Source organism: Rousettus aegyptiacus, unplaced genomic scaffold (genome assembly GCF_014176215.1).
Source record: "Rousettus aegyptiacus isolate mRouAeg1 unplaced genomic scaffold, mRouAeg1.p scaffold_m13_p_11, whole genome shotgun sequence".
In the NCBI taxonomy this organism is placed as follows: Eukaryota; Metazoa; Chordata; class Mammalia; order Chiroptera; family Pteropodidae; genus Rousettus; species Rousettus aegyptiacus.
The window spans coordinates 94,278,514-94,293,447 of record NW_023416286.1 but is presented as its reverse complement, the minus strand read 5'-3'; the positions used below and the strand labels follow the sequence as shown (position 1 = coordinate 94,293,447).

Sequence of the window (14,934 nt, the reverse complement as noted above, 5' to 3'; positions counted from 1 at the left end):
AATTTTAATAAATCAAGTTGGAGGTCAAGCTTCAAAGCCGACAGCCGGGACACACGGCCGTTGACAGAGTGTCAGGTTTGGTGAACTTCCCAGCAGAGTGACAGCTGGGGCTAATGACCGGATGAGTACGAATTCTCAGTGGGAATGTAACAAATTGGTTCCTGACTGCACAAATTCTTCCGATGTATTTTTTTTCAAAATTCGAAATACTTAGAATGGCACTTCGATGATATTAATTCAAAAGTAAGTCAATGAATATTGATTAAAACTACATTGTTTAATATCAGCTCTTGAGTATAATATGTAACAAAGTAAGAATACGTAGCAGAAAGATATTGGAACTCAGATTTCATTGATGAAAACTTTTCTTCTAAGATGTTCTGGTTCCCAGCGTTGATCTTAGAGTGTAGGCGGTGGTGCTTCTGGGAGCTGCCCTTTGGAGCGATACCACGCCTACTGGGTTTTCAAAACCAGATCATCTCTTATCCATCTTTGTTTAAGAAATGTTTGCCTGGAAAGTAAGTGCTAATATGTTAAGAGTTGGTTGTCATGTATTTTAATTAGTCCATATATGGTGGAGTAAGTTTTAGCTAATACTTTCATAGTGAGTAGCAAGCAGCTGAAAAGTTGTCTAAAGTGATCTCGTCACATTTTTGTATGTCAAAACCGTAGATGTCAGATATGGCGCTGGAGATACAGGATAGGTAAGGGGAGGAAGCTGTTCCCAAGGTCAGGGAATTCGCCGCGTGGAACTCACAGCAGAGTAAGGCAGTGTTAGGAACAGGCATCATTTACGTTACCTTGTGGCCATACAGATGGACCTGGGTGGGGGATGTCCTTTCCTGGGGGCAGTTAGGGACAGCCCTACTGCCTGGCTCCTCCGGACTCCTCCCCCAGACAGGCCCTTGCAGCTCAGAACCCTGTTGCATTCGGCTTCGTGGCGGTGGGCGCTCAGCCACCAGGAGGCGGGAGAGGCCTGTGAGCAGGGTCACTGGCCTGTGTGCATGACAGGCCGCCAGTGGAGGACGCTGGCACCGTTGTTGTAGAATAGAGTGGAAAGCTTGAAAGGGACTGGAGGTCACGTGCGCCCCCCTCCAGTTCAGAGGAGGGAGGACGGCCCGGGTTGGGGGGGGGGGCTGGAGCGCTCACTCAGGGCCCCACCTGCGGGGCCGGGTTGAGACGCTGGCCCTGGCGTCCTGGACCGCGCTGCGGAGGTCCAGTGTCACCGCATCCACGTGCAAACAAACGCGGACGTGGACCCCGAGCCACGGCTGCCTCACTTAACGTGCCATTGCCCTCGGGGCTGTCCTCAGTGAGGTGGCACGTGGTGTCGTAAAGATTCCCGGGGTCACCTCGCAGACGCCTGGGAGGCTGAGCAGCACTCGCTCGCCAGCTCGCGTCGGTGGGCCGCTGTGCGCCGTCGCCGGCAGGAGCCGCCTGGGGGTCCCCCGCGTGTGCTGCGCCCTCTCCGCGTCGAGGGGACGCGGTCACCAGTGACGCCGTCTCTGTGTTTCTAGCTCGGACGTGTGGATCGAATCTGCGTGGGCCCAGCGGCACCATCACCTCCCCGAACTACCCGGTTCAGTACGAGGACAACGCGCACTGTGTGTGGGTCATCACCACTTCGGACCCCAACAAGGTAAGGGCTCCGTCCCGCCGCGCCGTGCCGCGCATGCGCCGGCCTCCCGGCGGGGGTCCCATGAGCCGGGGCGCGGGCCGGGTTCCAGCCCCGGCGTGAGCATCCTCCGTGGGGCCACGGGGCCTGGCGCTGGCGTCCCTGCCCTTCCGGTTCTGCTCAGACACAGCCGGCGTGTGACATGGTATCAGTTTAAGATGCTCAGCGTGATACCTGTGTATCTGGTGAGACGAGTGTCTCAAATGTAGTGAACGTCACACGGCTGCACATTTTCTCCTTGTGATAAGGATTTTTAACGTCTACGCTTAGCAGCTCCGTAGTACGTGTGTGGCAGCGTTCACCTCAGACAGCAGGCTGCACGCCCCTCCCCGGGACCTGTGCGCCTCTGGATCCCCTTCGCCCACCTTCTCCTCCCCCCACCCCTGGTGACAGCCCGCCTACTCTCTCTGAGCTCAGTCTCTGTTTTTAGACCTCACACGTAAGTGAGACCACACAGTGATTTCCTCTGACTCACTGAGGGACCTCTGAGCCGGCTTCGCTACCACAGAAAGCTCCACACACCCTACTGTCCTTATCCATACACCTTGGGACATCAGTTCTGCTGGTCCAAGCCATCTGTGTTTCCTGTATGCCCTTCAGTGATCCATGGATTGACTTGAATTTGTATGGAGGCCGCTATTCGCCGGGCTCTGCGCTCAGCCCAGTAGACACCAGCTCTGTGGGGACAGGAGAAGCTGTGCCCACTTGGGCAAGTGCGCAAAATTCCCTGGGCCTCAGACTCTTTATCTGTGAAATGTATAGTGATCGTATTTAATTTTGAGGGTGGCTGTGAAGACTGCGAGCCTCAGTAAGCGAGCCGGGAGTGCCTGTCGTAAGCTGCTATTACCAGCAGTGGTACCATAAACATGCATGAGATAAGTAGATTGCAACTTATTTATAACTTAGTAACCGTTTGCCAAGCCCTCTCATTAATTCCTCCATCAATAGAAGAGCTTGTTTAAATCTATGTTAAAAAATATGTAGCATGTTACTAGTTTAGAGATACTGCTTTTTATTTTGTTCTGCATTTGCACACTTTTAAAAGATCTGTATGCTCTGTTCGGCTCCCAGCAAGTTTAGTCATAGGAAATGAAATTTGGAAAAGACCTAATGAACGTTAGAAAGTACTAACACAATTGGGTTTCTTCGTTTTGGAGACACGTTCAGTGTTGAGTTAGTCATAAATATATTGCATGCATTTCCATGGGGGTCCGAAGAAAAACGGGTGTCCGGCCCGGGAGGGGGAGGGGGGACCGGCAGGCACGTTTGAGTCTTGCTTTGACACTGTGCCCCACGTGGCTGGACTGCAGATGCCTTGAGTGAGGAGGGAGAGGGGGCGCCAAGAATGACTTCGGGGTGGGCGGTGAGGGCCCCCCCCAAGGGGCAGGTGCTGCACCCCCTGGGGAGTCCGGGCATGCAGCCGCTGCCCCTGCGTGCTTCCGATCGCGCCCTTGGCTCTCGGGATTGTTGGAGCTGTGAACTTAGGTTGCGAGCCGCCCCCGCCTCCAGCCAGCGGAGGGGCCTCGCCGGGCAGTTTTTATGGGAAGAGATCCTGAGTTCGGTTTTAGGCACAACGGGAGAGGGGCCTGCTGTATCTGGGTGGAGGTACCCGGCGGAGGTCAGTCTGGAAGTCACGAGCGTGTGCTAGCTGCTGAAACCTGGGGTCTGCATGGCGCCACGCGGAGACACCAGGCAGAGGGGAGAGCGTCGTGCCCGCGGCGCCGCTCGCCTCTCGGGGCCCGCAGGAGGGCGGGCGGGCCCTCCGCCGTGATACGTGACGGCGATCCCGCAGTGCTGAGCGCGCCGAGTTTCCAGGCAACTCCTCCTCTCTTTGGCGGGGACGCAAGCCCACGGTGTCCCCAGGGGAAAAGCGGTGGCTCCAAGCCGAAGCGTCAGGGAATCCGATTACCGCCCTCCCGGGACTGTCGAAATTTATTTAAATGCAGATTGGTTTTGGATAACCATGTTTTCCTATACTAAAGATACGCCCACATATTTGAAATTTTCTTTCCTATGCGTATTGGGATAACCGAAACATCCATGTCAACAAAGGAAGCTACTGTCCCTTCGTCTCGCGCTTTGCTCGGTAGGGCGCAGGCTGAGCGTCTGGGGGAGCAGCCTCCTCGTCTGAGGCGGTGCGGCCACCTTTCCTTCCGCAGGGTTAGCGCTCGGCTGTTCCTTTAATGGCACAGGTGGCACCTCCTGCAGGAAGAGTTGCTGCCTTTTGCAGCGCGCCGTGGCTCGTGGCTTGGGGAGTGGAGCACCAGGTGAGGGAGCGAGTCGCTGGGCCGCTGGGGAAGCTGCTCCGAGGACGGACTGGGGGCGGGGTCTCCAGGGCCGCGTCGCGTTACCTCGTAGCAGGGGCGGGGCTAGGGCGTCCCGGGTTCATTCCGTAGCGTTGTCAGGGGCTCGCGTGCTGGCCGACCTTTTCTGCACCACTGTCGTGGGCCACGATAATGTCATCCTCAGGTCACGAAACGGATGCAACACAGTTCAATGAAATGAGGCTCTCTTTCTTAGAAATAGATCGAAATTAGTAGAAGTGTTCTAGAATGTCAACAGATGACTTCCTTTTAGTTCCAACTGAACAAAAAATAATGTCCCTGCCCCCCGCCCCAGGAGCCTGAGGGAAGAAGCTGCAAGCGACAGGCAGGGCCGGTGGGCCGGGCGCCCGAGACGTCCGCCCCGCACAGACAAGCGGAGGCCAAAGACGGTTCTCAGTCGCCACCAGCTTTATCTTTGCTCGTCGCGTGTCTCAGATCCCACCCTCCTCGTCCCGTTTCACCAGATGCCATGGGCGGAAGCCAGTCAAAGCTCTTGAAGTGTGTTATTTGACGTTTCGAAGTTGATTTTTTCAGCTTGACCCAGCTGTGAAATGACTTCACAATGGGCTCACGCAGTTTGGGTTTACGCATGGCCCTTCTCTTGTTTTGGGGAGAAAAACATTTCTCTCCAGCATCCGTCAGCATTTGCATAGATGTTTGTCAGGATTTCATGCAAATTCTGTTGATGCTGAACACTCAACAAGGAACAAGTTAAATTTCCTGAACCTGGGGCTGCTCCGGGAACTTCTCTGCCTTCTTTGGGTGACATCCTCAGAGAAGAAATGAGGCTTCCCGGGCTGACACCCCCACCGCCATCACCCTTCCTGGGACACTGCTTAGACACCTGAAGGCATCGCAATTAAGCGGAATTACCGTCCAAATTAAGCAGCAGTCTTCACCATTAAGTGCAATTAGGCTTAATTTGATTCTTTGGGAGACATGCCAAATGAGGGGGTTTCTCGGTTAAGCTCCTGGCGATGGAGGTGTGTTACACGGTGAGCTTCAGAGAAAAGAAGAGCTGCCTCAGGGTCTGGAGACAATGACTCCTGCTGGAAGGATCAGCGGAGAATTCTAGATCGGAAGTGTAAGCGTTGCTGCACCTCCATTTGCATGTTTGACTCGCTTTGTCAACTTAAAAAGAGACTAGAAAACAAACTCCATCTCCAAAGTCAATTAGGGAGTAGTTAACGAAGTGTTCTTGTGTTGAAAGATCAACCCTCTCATGATGATTTATACTCTTTGCTGGTCTCATTTATGCTCCAGCTGTTAAATAACCAAGTGGCAAGTGTCAGTTTATGCCAACTGTCAGCGCTAGTCAAATTGCGCGTACAAAATAAATCCTGCAGGAAGCTCAGCGTCTCTCAGTAATGCACATTATAAATTATAATATTGTGAAATGTCAAGTGAAAATGAATACTTGGAACCCATTCACTTACATATATATTATTCTTAATATACAATACATGTTATATGAATATGTTAACATATGTTACATAACGATATGCATATTAATATAATATAAGGAGAAATTGCTTCATAGGCAGAAAGTTGAGAACAGAGCACGGCTCCGCGAGAAGGTCTGGTCCAGCGGAGAAGGAGACTTCTAGGTCCGCAGTTGCCGGTGCTCCTGCCACACCGGGGAGTCAATAAGAATGACGACGGCAGTAAGATATTTGCTGTTGTCTTTCCTCATAGACGCCTTCGGCAACCCGTCTTTTCTCAGATAAAACTCTTAATGAATGCTGTGGTCCTGTTCCTAAGAAGGCAGTAGAAGGTTGGCGAGCTACAGGTTATGGGAATCGCAAGCAAATGCTCTCAACGTTTGAGCCTGGGGTTTCCATTGAGAAAATCGGACATGTCCCGGAGGACAGCGTTCCCTGGACTTCTTTTATCTATGGCCTGTGTGCGTGTGTTTCAGATGCATTCTGTGGCGATATGATTTTAATCCCTGATTTTAATTAGAGCTCCTCAGAGAGTATTGTAGTTGGTGCTAAATTCTGAGGGTTTAAATGATTTGAACACTTGAATTTCGTCCTCGTTCCTCCTGTAACATGATATAACAGACCTGGTGGCTTAGACACAGCAGGAATGGCTTCCTCAGCGTTCTAGAAGCCGGGAGTTTGAGCTCAGGGTGCCACATGCCAGTGTCCTGGGGAGAGCCCCTCCTGGCTGTAGACAGCCTTCTCTCTGGCCTCACCTGACGGAGGCGTCGGAGTGCTCCGGGGTCCCCTATATGAGGGCATGAAGGCCCTGTTGGGGCTCCACTCTCGGGCCCTAATCATCGCCCAGAGGCCCTGCCTCCTGACACCTTCACGTTGGGGTTAGGAATTTGCAACGTAGGAACATTAAGAAGGTAACATACTTTTAAATAAATAAATGCTCAAAAATTGTTTCATTAGGCAAGGGACTATCAGCACCTAAATAACTCTTACAAACCCCTGCGCATGCGTCTGCATCAACCCTCGTCCCTTCCGTAGAGTGCCGATGCTAAAGCTAGTGTAAAGCGGGCGGAGTGAGTGTTTAGAGACGTGTAACTCTGTGGCCACATGCTACCTGTCCACCCCTCGAAAGCATCACCCGTCGCCCCAACACGTGTGTGCTGGCACGCGGAATCGGCGTGATCGGGGCCTGGCCATGCTGGGAAGCATGCCTGCCCCTGCGTGGATGAGCCGAGGAGCGTCGGAGGACGCCCTCTGCGTGGAAGGATCAGCGTCCCCGGACACGGCAGGTCCAGGGCATAAGGGTTTCAGGGAGAAGGCTGGTCCTGGGAGCGGGGCGGGGCTCAGAGGGGCGTGGCTCGGAAGGGGGCGTGGCTCGTATGGAGCGTGGCTCATAGAGGGCGGGGCTCGGAGGGGCGGGGCTCGGAGGGGGCGGGGCCAAGAACTGAGCCCGCGTAGCCCTCGCACAGTCACAGCCTTGCACGTTGCTGGGGGTGTTGCCGGGTCATGAGCTGGGAACCAAAGCTGACGCCAGAGCAGGCGGGTGGCGCGGGTGATTCCGGTGAACCCTCCAGTCCCTCGGGAGCAAGCGTTGTGGGGCGGCCCCTGAAGATGGGCAGGATCTGCCCCGTGGTGACAAAGGCCACCTGCTCCGTTGGCCGGCCACCTACAGAGGAGAGCACAGGGTCCTCCAGAGCTGGGCTCGAGGGAGTCGGCCCCTGTGTGCCTTTCCCCAGCCGCGCGGGTGTCGCCAAGCACCCAAGTGCCTGGCACTGCCGACGGTCCTCACGGCGGTGACTGCACAACCCCTGGGGCGCCGGGGACATCCGCTGCCACAGGTCCTCCCGCGCACCTCCTCTTTCTTACTGTCGTTGGGTAGATTAAAAAATAGAGGAACGGGACCCTGGAGGACAGGTGAGAGTTTCCATTTTATGGAAACGGGCGGCAGCGTGGGGCGCGGAGTTCAGCAGTGCCTCAGGTGCGTGTCCCAGCATCAGGGGACAGAAGCCCGGGGCGCAGGGCTGCAGGCTAGTGGCAAAGGTGACCGGAGCCTAAATCAAGACAATGGTGTCAGGATCGGAGAGAAAAAAGTGGGTTGGGGAGATATTTAAGGGGTAGGTAGTCACGGTAATTTATGTATTTACATTATGCCTCTAGCAAACGCCTCTCAATACCTAGAGTAAAATCAGAAAAGTTGCTTTAAATGTAATGCTTATAAGAAAATACAGCTGCTTATGAGATTTCTTTTTAGGAAACAAGCATTAACTTGTTAAACTATTCAGTGGAGTTTTTACATAATTTTAAGTAACAGGCATACAGATACAGAAAAGGCATTCATTTTTATTCAAATTATTTTAAAGTTAAGGTAGAACTAAATATTATCTGTAATAGCTTAAGATGTTTCAAAACGGAAGGTAAATAGTCGAGTAGATGCCGTGAGCCCTCAGGAGCCCGCAGGTGCTGCAGAAGCAGATGTTAGATGCGGGGTTGTTGGAACACTGGCTCGGCGCCCCCCTCGGCCCAGTCGGGGCCCCTTCCAGCCAGAAGCCGTGGGGTGTGCTCAGCGGCCCGAGCTCGTTTCTCACGTGGCACTGGACACGCGGGCGTGAGTCAGGCCCTGGCCGGCGTGAATCGTGCCCAGCGCGCCCGGCGGGTTCTTGGCCATCAGCATCGTGCGTAGGTTATTGATTTCTGATCTCGTCCTTGTCAGCTCCCCAGTTCTCTCGCCTCCCCGTGCCAGCCCTGGCATTGTCAGCGTCCCCCACGATCACCACTTACTGTGTGCGACTTTCTCCGCGAATGGAATTTGGCCGCCGTGACTGTCCCTCGGCATCTGCCTTTTCTCCTTTCTGCTAAGTCGATTTGCTGATGGCGCTCTGATTCTTGACTTATTAAACAAGGTTTGCAGATTTTATCGCCTCTTTTTGGTACACAGAATAACAGAATAGGGTATAAGGTCCACGTTTTATTTGCTGGCACTTTAAGCTAACACATGAATTGCACACACGTGCACGCGCTTGTCCGTACAGGCAAGTGTGTGCACGCACGCGCACACACACACACGCACACACGCCACACAATGGAGACAGCGTACTGGGGATGACTGACCGGTCAGTAGCGGGCAGAGTACAGTGACGGGATAAACAGCGACTGCGGAGACGTGGACGGAAGGCCCGGCAGCCACGGGCTGCGTGTGTCCAGGCCATGGCCTCTCTGTAGAGTGGACACAGGAGAATGTCCCAGAGGCAGCGTGGGAGAGGATTCGCCGAGCGGTTTCTCCCAGTACGAGCGCCTTCGGAGAAGGAACTTCGGCAATCGGATGTCCAGAAATTGTCTGAAAGAATTAATTATGAGAATCTGAGCCCTTGAGATGGAAAGGCGAAAGGGTTTTTTGTTCGTTTCTGTTTTGTTTTCTTTGTGTGTGTCGGGGTGTATGATAAACTATTTTCTTTGATGCATGATGATCCTCTGCTATTCTCAGGTGGCCTCACGTGTATTAGAAGTGGTCACCTTCTGCCTTTTAATGTGTCCCCTAGTCACTGTCCATGTAAACATTTCCACTTGCATTTTTTCTTCTTTTTAGTGCTTTTCTTATTTAAACACACTAGTAATTATATGAGTAGCAAAACAAAACAAAAAATAGGCATTCAGCCACTTGCGCGCCCCAGGCTCCTCGCCATAACCCGGGAGGACGGGGACCAGGGCATCTGTCCTCTGCTTGGCAGAGGCGCCCGGCTGGAGGCGCTGGGAACACAGGCCCCCCGCCCGGCTCAGAAGGCCGCAGTCACGTCTCGGGCGGCCATCTCCTGACGGAGAAGCAGCGTGGAGAAGCCATAGACCGAAAGCGGTTAGACCTTTATAAAAGAAAGAAAACTGTGAAACTGTTTTCATCCCGACCACCCGGAGGTAACCGCTCTTTTCCTTCTGACATCCGTTCTCCCGTTTTTACGTGCAAGGATGTGACCTCGCAAAAGGTGGATCACAGCCCACGTGGGCGGAGGATCCGCGGGCGAGGCAGAGGAGGCTGTGTGGCTTTGAACTGCGGAGACAACATCCACTTTCAAGCGTGTCAGCCGAGGCGGGAGGAACGGTCGAGTCCCCCCAAAGGAGGAAACGCCCCACGCAGTAACGGAGCCCGGGTCCAATCCGCAACTTGGCCGGCGCTGAAATTAAACACTGTGTCGTCTATTTGAGTCTTTGAAACGAGTTGATGGTACAAAACATAACGGTACATCTTCGGGTTCTCATTCAACGTGGATGAAATGTTCCCGAGATGCCCTGCGGCGGGCAAGCGCGCGTCTCCACCACAGCTGCGCCCCCAACCCCGGTGTCTCCACCGCTGCTGCCCGCCCCCCGCATCTCCACCGCGCCTGCGCCCCACCCCGCCCCCCGCGTCTCCACCGCGCCTGCGCCCCCGCCGTGACCACGCACCTGTGCTGAGGAGGCAGCGGGAAGTGGTGCCATAATTGTTTTTTTTTTAATGCGCCTAGCTGTTACCGATCCTGCAAATCTACATATTATTTGGGGCCTGAAATGGCCACGTCTATTGTACTAATGTTTCCGGATAAACGAAACATCATTTTCTTAGGAACATCTATCGCATGAAACACAGGGGCACCTTTGTCGCTGCTCGTCTCCGGTCGCGGTGGACGCCTTGCGAGCCGTTCGCGTCCCCACGTTGGTGCTTCGTTTGGCCGTTTGGCATTTTCAACGCGCCTGTCACCCCGCGCTCGCACCTGCGTGCAGACTGCGACGAACGGGCGTGCGTTCCGCGGTCCGCGGCGTCCGCCCATCCCCGCGTCCCCCGTGCCGCCCGGTCCCCCCATACACCCCGTCCTCCCGTCCCCCCGTCCCTCCGTCCCCCCGTCCCCCTCGACCGCGTCCGCCCATCCCCGCGTCCCCCGTGCCGCCCGGTCCCCCCATACACCCCATCCTCCCGTCCGCGACATCCCTCCGGCCCCCCGTCCCCCCCGACCGCGTCCGCCGCGTCCCCCCAGCCGCCCCCCTGCTCCCGCCGCTGGCTTTGGACACCTGCGTTAATGACCTGGTCATTGTGTCTGTGGCTCCGCAGACGTGTGAGTGCTGACAGCTGTCCCCAGCAGGCCCTGGCAGTGGAGGGGGGACACAGACGTCGCCCCTCCTCGGTCTCCGCAGTCAGAGCAGGGACCGTCGTGCTGGGCAGGCGGGGGCAGGATGTCAGCCCCCCAGGTCCTGAGAGGCGCTGCCCATGCGCCGCTGTTCCTGTGGCTCCCCGAAGTCGCCGACGTGATGTGAATGTCCCCGTTTGTAACCGGGGAGGTGCGGTGGTGTTGGGGACAGGGCTGGTAATTTTTTTGGCGTGTCTGGCTAAACGACTGTACCAGTTTCGTCATTTCACGGGGTGGCTTCTGAACTCCGACGTGACAGACCACAGGGTTCGTAATCAAACATTTCACGTTGGCAAAATTCACCTGGGGCAGTGGCGACTCTGGCTCGTGGCGCCTGGAGCTGCCGGGCGCCGTGAGGACGCTGCGTGGCGCGCGCGCGACGGCGCAGGGTGCGAAACGCCCAGGGCATAGGCGCCCGCGCCGCACGCGCCCTGCTCGCTCAGCGCCGCCAGTTCCGGCGCCCGCGCCCGCCGCGCTGGAAGAACACGACCCGGTCAGGCGTCTGCTTTGTGGGAGCAGCTGTAACTCCGCATCCGACCTGCTCGCCCCGCGGACGCTGCACGGTCAGATGCTCGGCTTCGCGCGTTGCATGGGACAATGTTTGACGCCAAAGTTGTGTGTCTTACAAACGTACATACACACATCCATGCGTTTATGTTTGTGTATATCTATATACACGCGCGCGTGTATATATATGTATGTATGTGTGTGTGTATATATATATAATATATATATACAAAATTAAGTGATGGAAAATGACAAGAAAATTTTATTTAAGATTGGCACATACTTGAAAAACTCACATTTGAATTAAAACTGATCAGAAGCAGGTGTGTATATGCATACATATATATTTTAAATTTATATCTAAAACAAGATTATCTTGATGTAAGATTTTAAAAAATGAGCCACAATTAGGTAGAACCTTCACGAAGCAGGCTTTTACTAAGCTCCTTCCGATGGGGAATTTCCAGCCCGGAGCCCAGGTGCACACTTAACCCGGGGCACCCTCACCACCACCACCCCCTGCCTCCCAGGGCCGTGCTGCCCGCCGGGCTCCCCGCCCTGGGCAGGGGGAGCCTCCGGGCAGTGCCCTTCTGTGACCACGCCTGGTCACGTCAGGAGACTGCACTGGAACCAGTTCACGGCTCTGACTGGGGAACCTTCCGGAGCCTCGCCCTCGTTTCCTGACCCCGACTGCACACCCAGCCTCTGCTGGCCAGCCGCCCACTCCCGCGACCAGCACGTGCTGGCCAGCCTTGCTCAGCCCGTCTCCCAGGGGGTTTTAAAAATACCTGGGTCATTTCCTATTTCTTACTCCCCCTAAATGCAAACAGCCATTTCAGAATTTTATTTTGCAACACGGTTTTTCCAACCTTCCAGTTGGCCTTTTCAATTCAGTAACGCCAGATTATTTTCTCCGTGGGGCTGCGGCCACCGTCCCGCAGGTTCGTGTGATAAAAGCGGCAGCTAACACTCAGTTCGCTGCCCACTTCCATCCTCACAGTGTTCTTTGTCTAGCATTCTCTGCAGTCCCTGAACGCCTTGAACTCGTCTTTCTTTTGCAAAGTTAATCACTTTTGGAGCATTGTCCTAAAGCTTATCTCAGGAGTACCTTACTGTGAAGAAGGTTGTCACCGTGTCGTGACAACATTAGGACTTTGTTTTTAAACAAGAGTGGCGAAACCGTCCGTGAGGCCGACAGTGTGGGCGCTGCCTGTACCCATGGCAACACGGTCTCTTTAAATGGACCCTTTGCGTCCAGATATACAGACAAATCGTTGGCTTTGCTTATAGGAAGCACCTATTACAAAGAAAATAATTTCTCGAGACTCGTACCGCCCCTCACATTCGTTACCGAGATCTGGTGACTGTCAACTTGACGGAGAAGTTGCTTTTTAGTTTCCCGTAGAAATCCTCGGCATCACGTGCCCCGCGGTCGACATGGTGCAATCGCGCCGTTCGAGGCTACAACCTTTCCCGTGTCCCATGCTGTCTCTCGTCCTAGAGTCCTCGGCGTCCACTCCCTGTAGTTTTCCGTGTGCATCAGTAAGGTTTTACCAGCTCTTCGACTTTGCATTTTCTGGTCGATAAATTCTGCCACTACAGAACATTTTCTGAGCCTTTTCGCCAGTGCTACTTTTTTTTTTTCCCCCGCAACAAAAGCTTCGCACTATTTGAGATCACAATAGCTGTTTAAAGGAATCGGCGCCTTTACCTGTCGCAGGGCTGTGATTTAGTTAAGTGCCGTCCGCTGAGCTGAAGCCAGTGATGCATCTGTGAGCTGTTTCTCCACTTACGATGCGTCCTGAACCTTCGATCCCCCGTGGAAAACCCATGACGAGCAGCTTCCATTGTAAGGACAAAGCTCTTTTGTGTCCCCTGTTACCTTTGTGCAGTGAAATGATACAAAGGAGCGTAATACCAAGGACTGTAATTCTTTCTCACTAACCTCGTCAGAATGGTCCGTAGCCTAGCAAACTCCTCTGCTATTTCACACCTCGTCTTTAGAAACTGCTACGCTGGGCACTGGCAATAGGTGTCCACTATGTAAGCAGTAATAACACATAAAGCTCACAGAGCATCCTCTATAACCAAGGGAACAGATTGCGAAAATATAAAAACGCCACGGTTCCGTTTACTTGTGAATTTGCACCTTCCACACCGTACGACTTTGGTGACAGCAGCAAGGTGAGGAGGACCGTGGTCGATGTTGCAGAAAAATTCCTCCTTTAAAACGGAAGTCGCGTTGCCACGTTTCACTGCAAACGGGAGCTGATTGACTTTTATGAGCCACCTGGCAGCACGCGAAGGGAAGTTTAGGAAGGTCACACAGGAGGAGCGGGGACGCCGTGAATTTGGCTCTCACTGTAATCAGCAGTCGCCTCGGGCTCATTCCAAACACGAGTAGATGCGGCTGGGACGGGTGGGGGGGGGCGCGTGGTCTTGCTGTCCGCGGACCGGGCACTTTGGTCCCCGGCTTCTGCGCTGCTGTCCCTCACCGTGAGCATGAGCGCCAACGTCTTGTGCTGTGACAGTTCAAAACACGTGTTCGTTCCTCTCTTAATCACAGCCCTTTCGGAACTGCTGCTCGCGGGTGCAGGTCTAAGAAATCCAGGTGCTGAATTACGCCAAGCCAGGTGTGTTGATAGTTTGAATGAGTTAAGGTAGGATAAGAGCAGACGCGGGGATCTGAGCGTGGTCAGGAGGTGAAGTGGATAGGGCGTGGGAGGCGGGAGGAAGGGGAGGGATCACTTCTTTAGAAACGCCTTTGACCCAGCGCGCGCGCTCGAGTCCCGGCGGGGGCGCGCAGGCGCGCGGTGCGGGGAAGGCTGTTCACGCCCAGCACAAGCTCCGGGCCGCGCGGCCTCCCGCGCGTGTTCCTCTCTCCCCGACGCAGAACAGGGCGCTGGCTCCCCGGCCTGGGGCGGGGCTTCTGGGCCCCCGATTTCGCAATCCCGCCAGCCTTTGGTCCCCGGTCTGCCGGGAAAACACTCGCTCTGCGGGGCGAGCAGCCCGGATCGGCTCACCCGAGTCAGACTGCGCACCACACAGGCGCGACGAGCCAACCGGCCCTTCGCGTTGGGGTCTCTGGGTGGCCCCGGGTCTGGGACCCGTGGTGGCCCCGGGTCTGGGGCCGGAGCTCGCTAGCACAGCAGCGATGTGGAGTCTGACGTTCGTTGAATGTCTCCTGCCCGCCCCACCGTTTACCGCGTTCAGCCCCTGGGGTGAATCCCAACGAGCCGCCTTGCACACCCGGCGGGAGTGAGCCGCGGCCCTCACACGCCGCAGGGGACGGCTGTCGGATTCCTGGCCCTGCAGGATGCCGCACAGTCCTGCGCCCGCCAGTCCCTTTCTCCGGGTGTCAGACCGTACGGGGTCCCCAGAGAGGGCTGAAGAGACAAACAAAAATCCTCTTCTGACGACCGATATGTGCGTCGTGCTCACGAGCGGGCGTGCGATGTGGCGGAGGTCGCGGGCTCCGTGTCCGGAGAGGTCGGGGCCCAGATGCCAGCTGCCGTCACCTCCGGCTCTGATCACCCCCCGCCACACACACACCTCTCATTCTGAAATGATGTTCATGATGAGTCCGAACTTCGGGGCAGCTGTGGGAATTGAAAGTAATTTGCAAATCACCTGGCACGGCACCCGCGTGCACAGAGACTCTGGTGTTCGATTCACCACTCTTGTGACGCATTTGACCGGGAAGAACCAGCCTGCCGCCCAGAGGGAGCCGCGCTTGGGAGGGTGTGCCGTCAAGCCCTTAGTGGTGCAGGCCGGGGCCCTGTGGGCAGAATGCTTCCTCAGTTTCAGCCAAGGGTCAGAATCCGGACTGAATTTGGAGCATC

General features: G+C 55.1%; 1 protein-coding gene across 2 annotated transcripts in view; it reads left to right on the top strand.

The window, feature by feature from the left end:
• Positions 1 to 14,934, top strand: part of CSMD1 (CUB and Sushi multiple domains 1) — a 1,035,440-nt gene that overhangs the window by 768,023 nt on the left and 252,483 nt on the right. For both annotated transcript variants that reach the window (XM_036228983.1, XM_036228984.1), the window contains exon 10: positions 1,518 to 1,639. In XM_036228983.1, the coding sequence (XP_036084876.1) occupies positions 1,518 to 1,639 (122 nt within the window). The remainder of the gene's footprint in view (positions 1 to 1,517; positions 1,640 to 14,934) is intronic.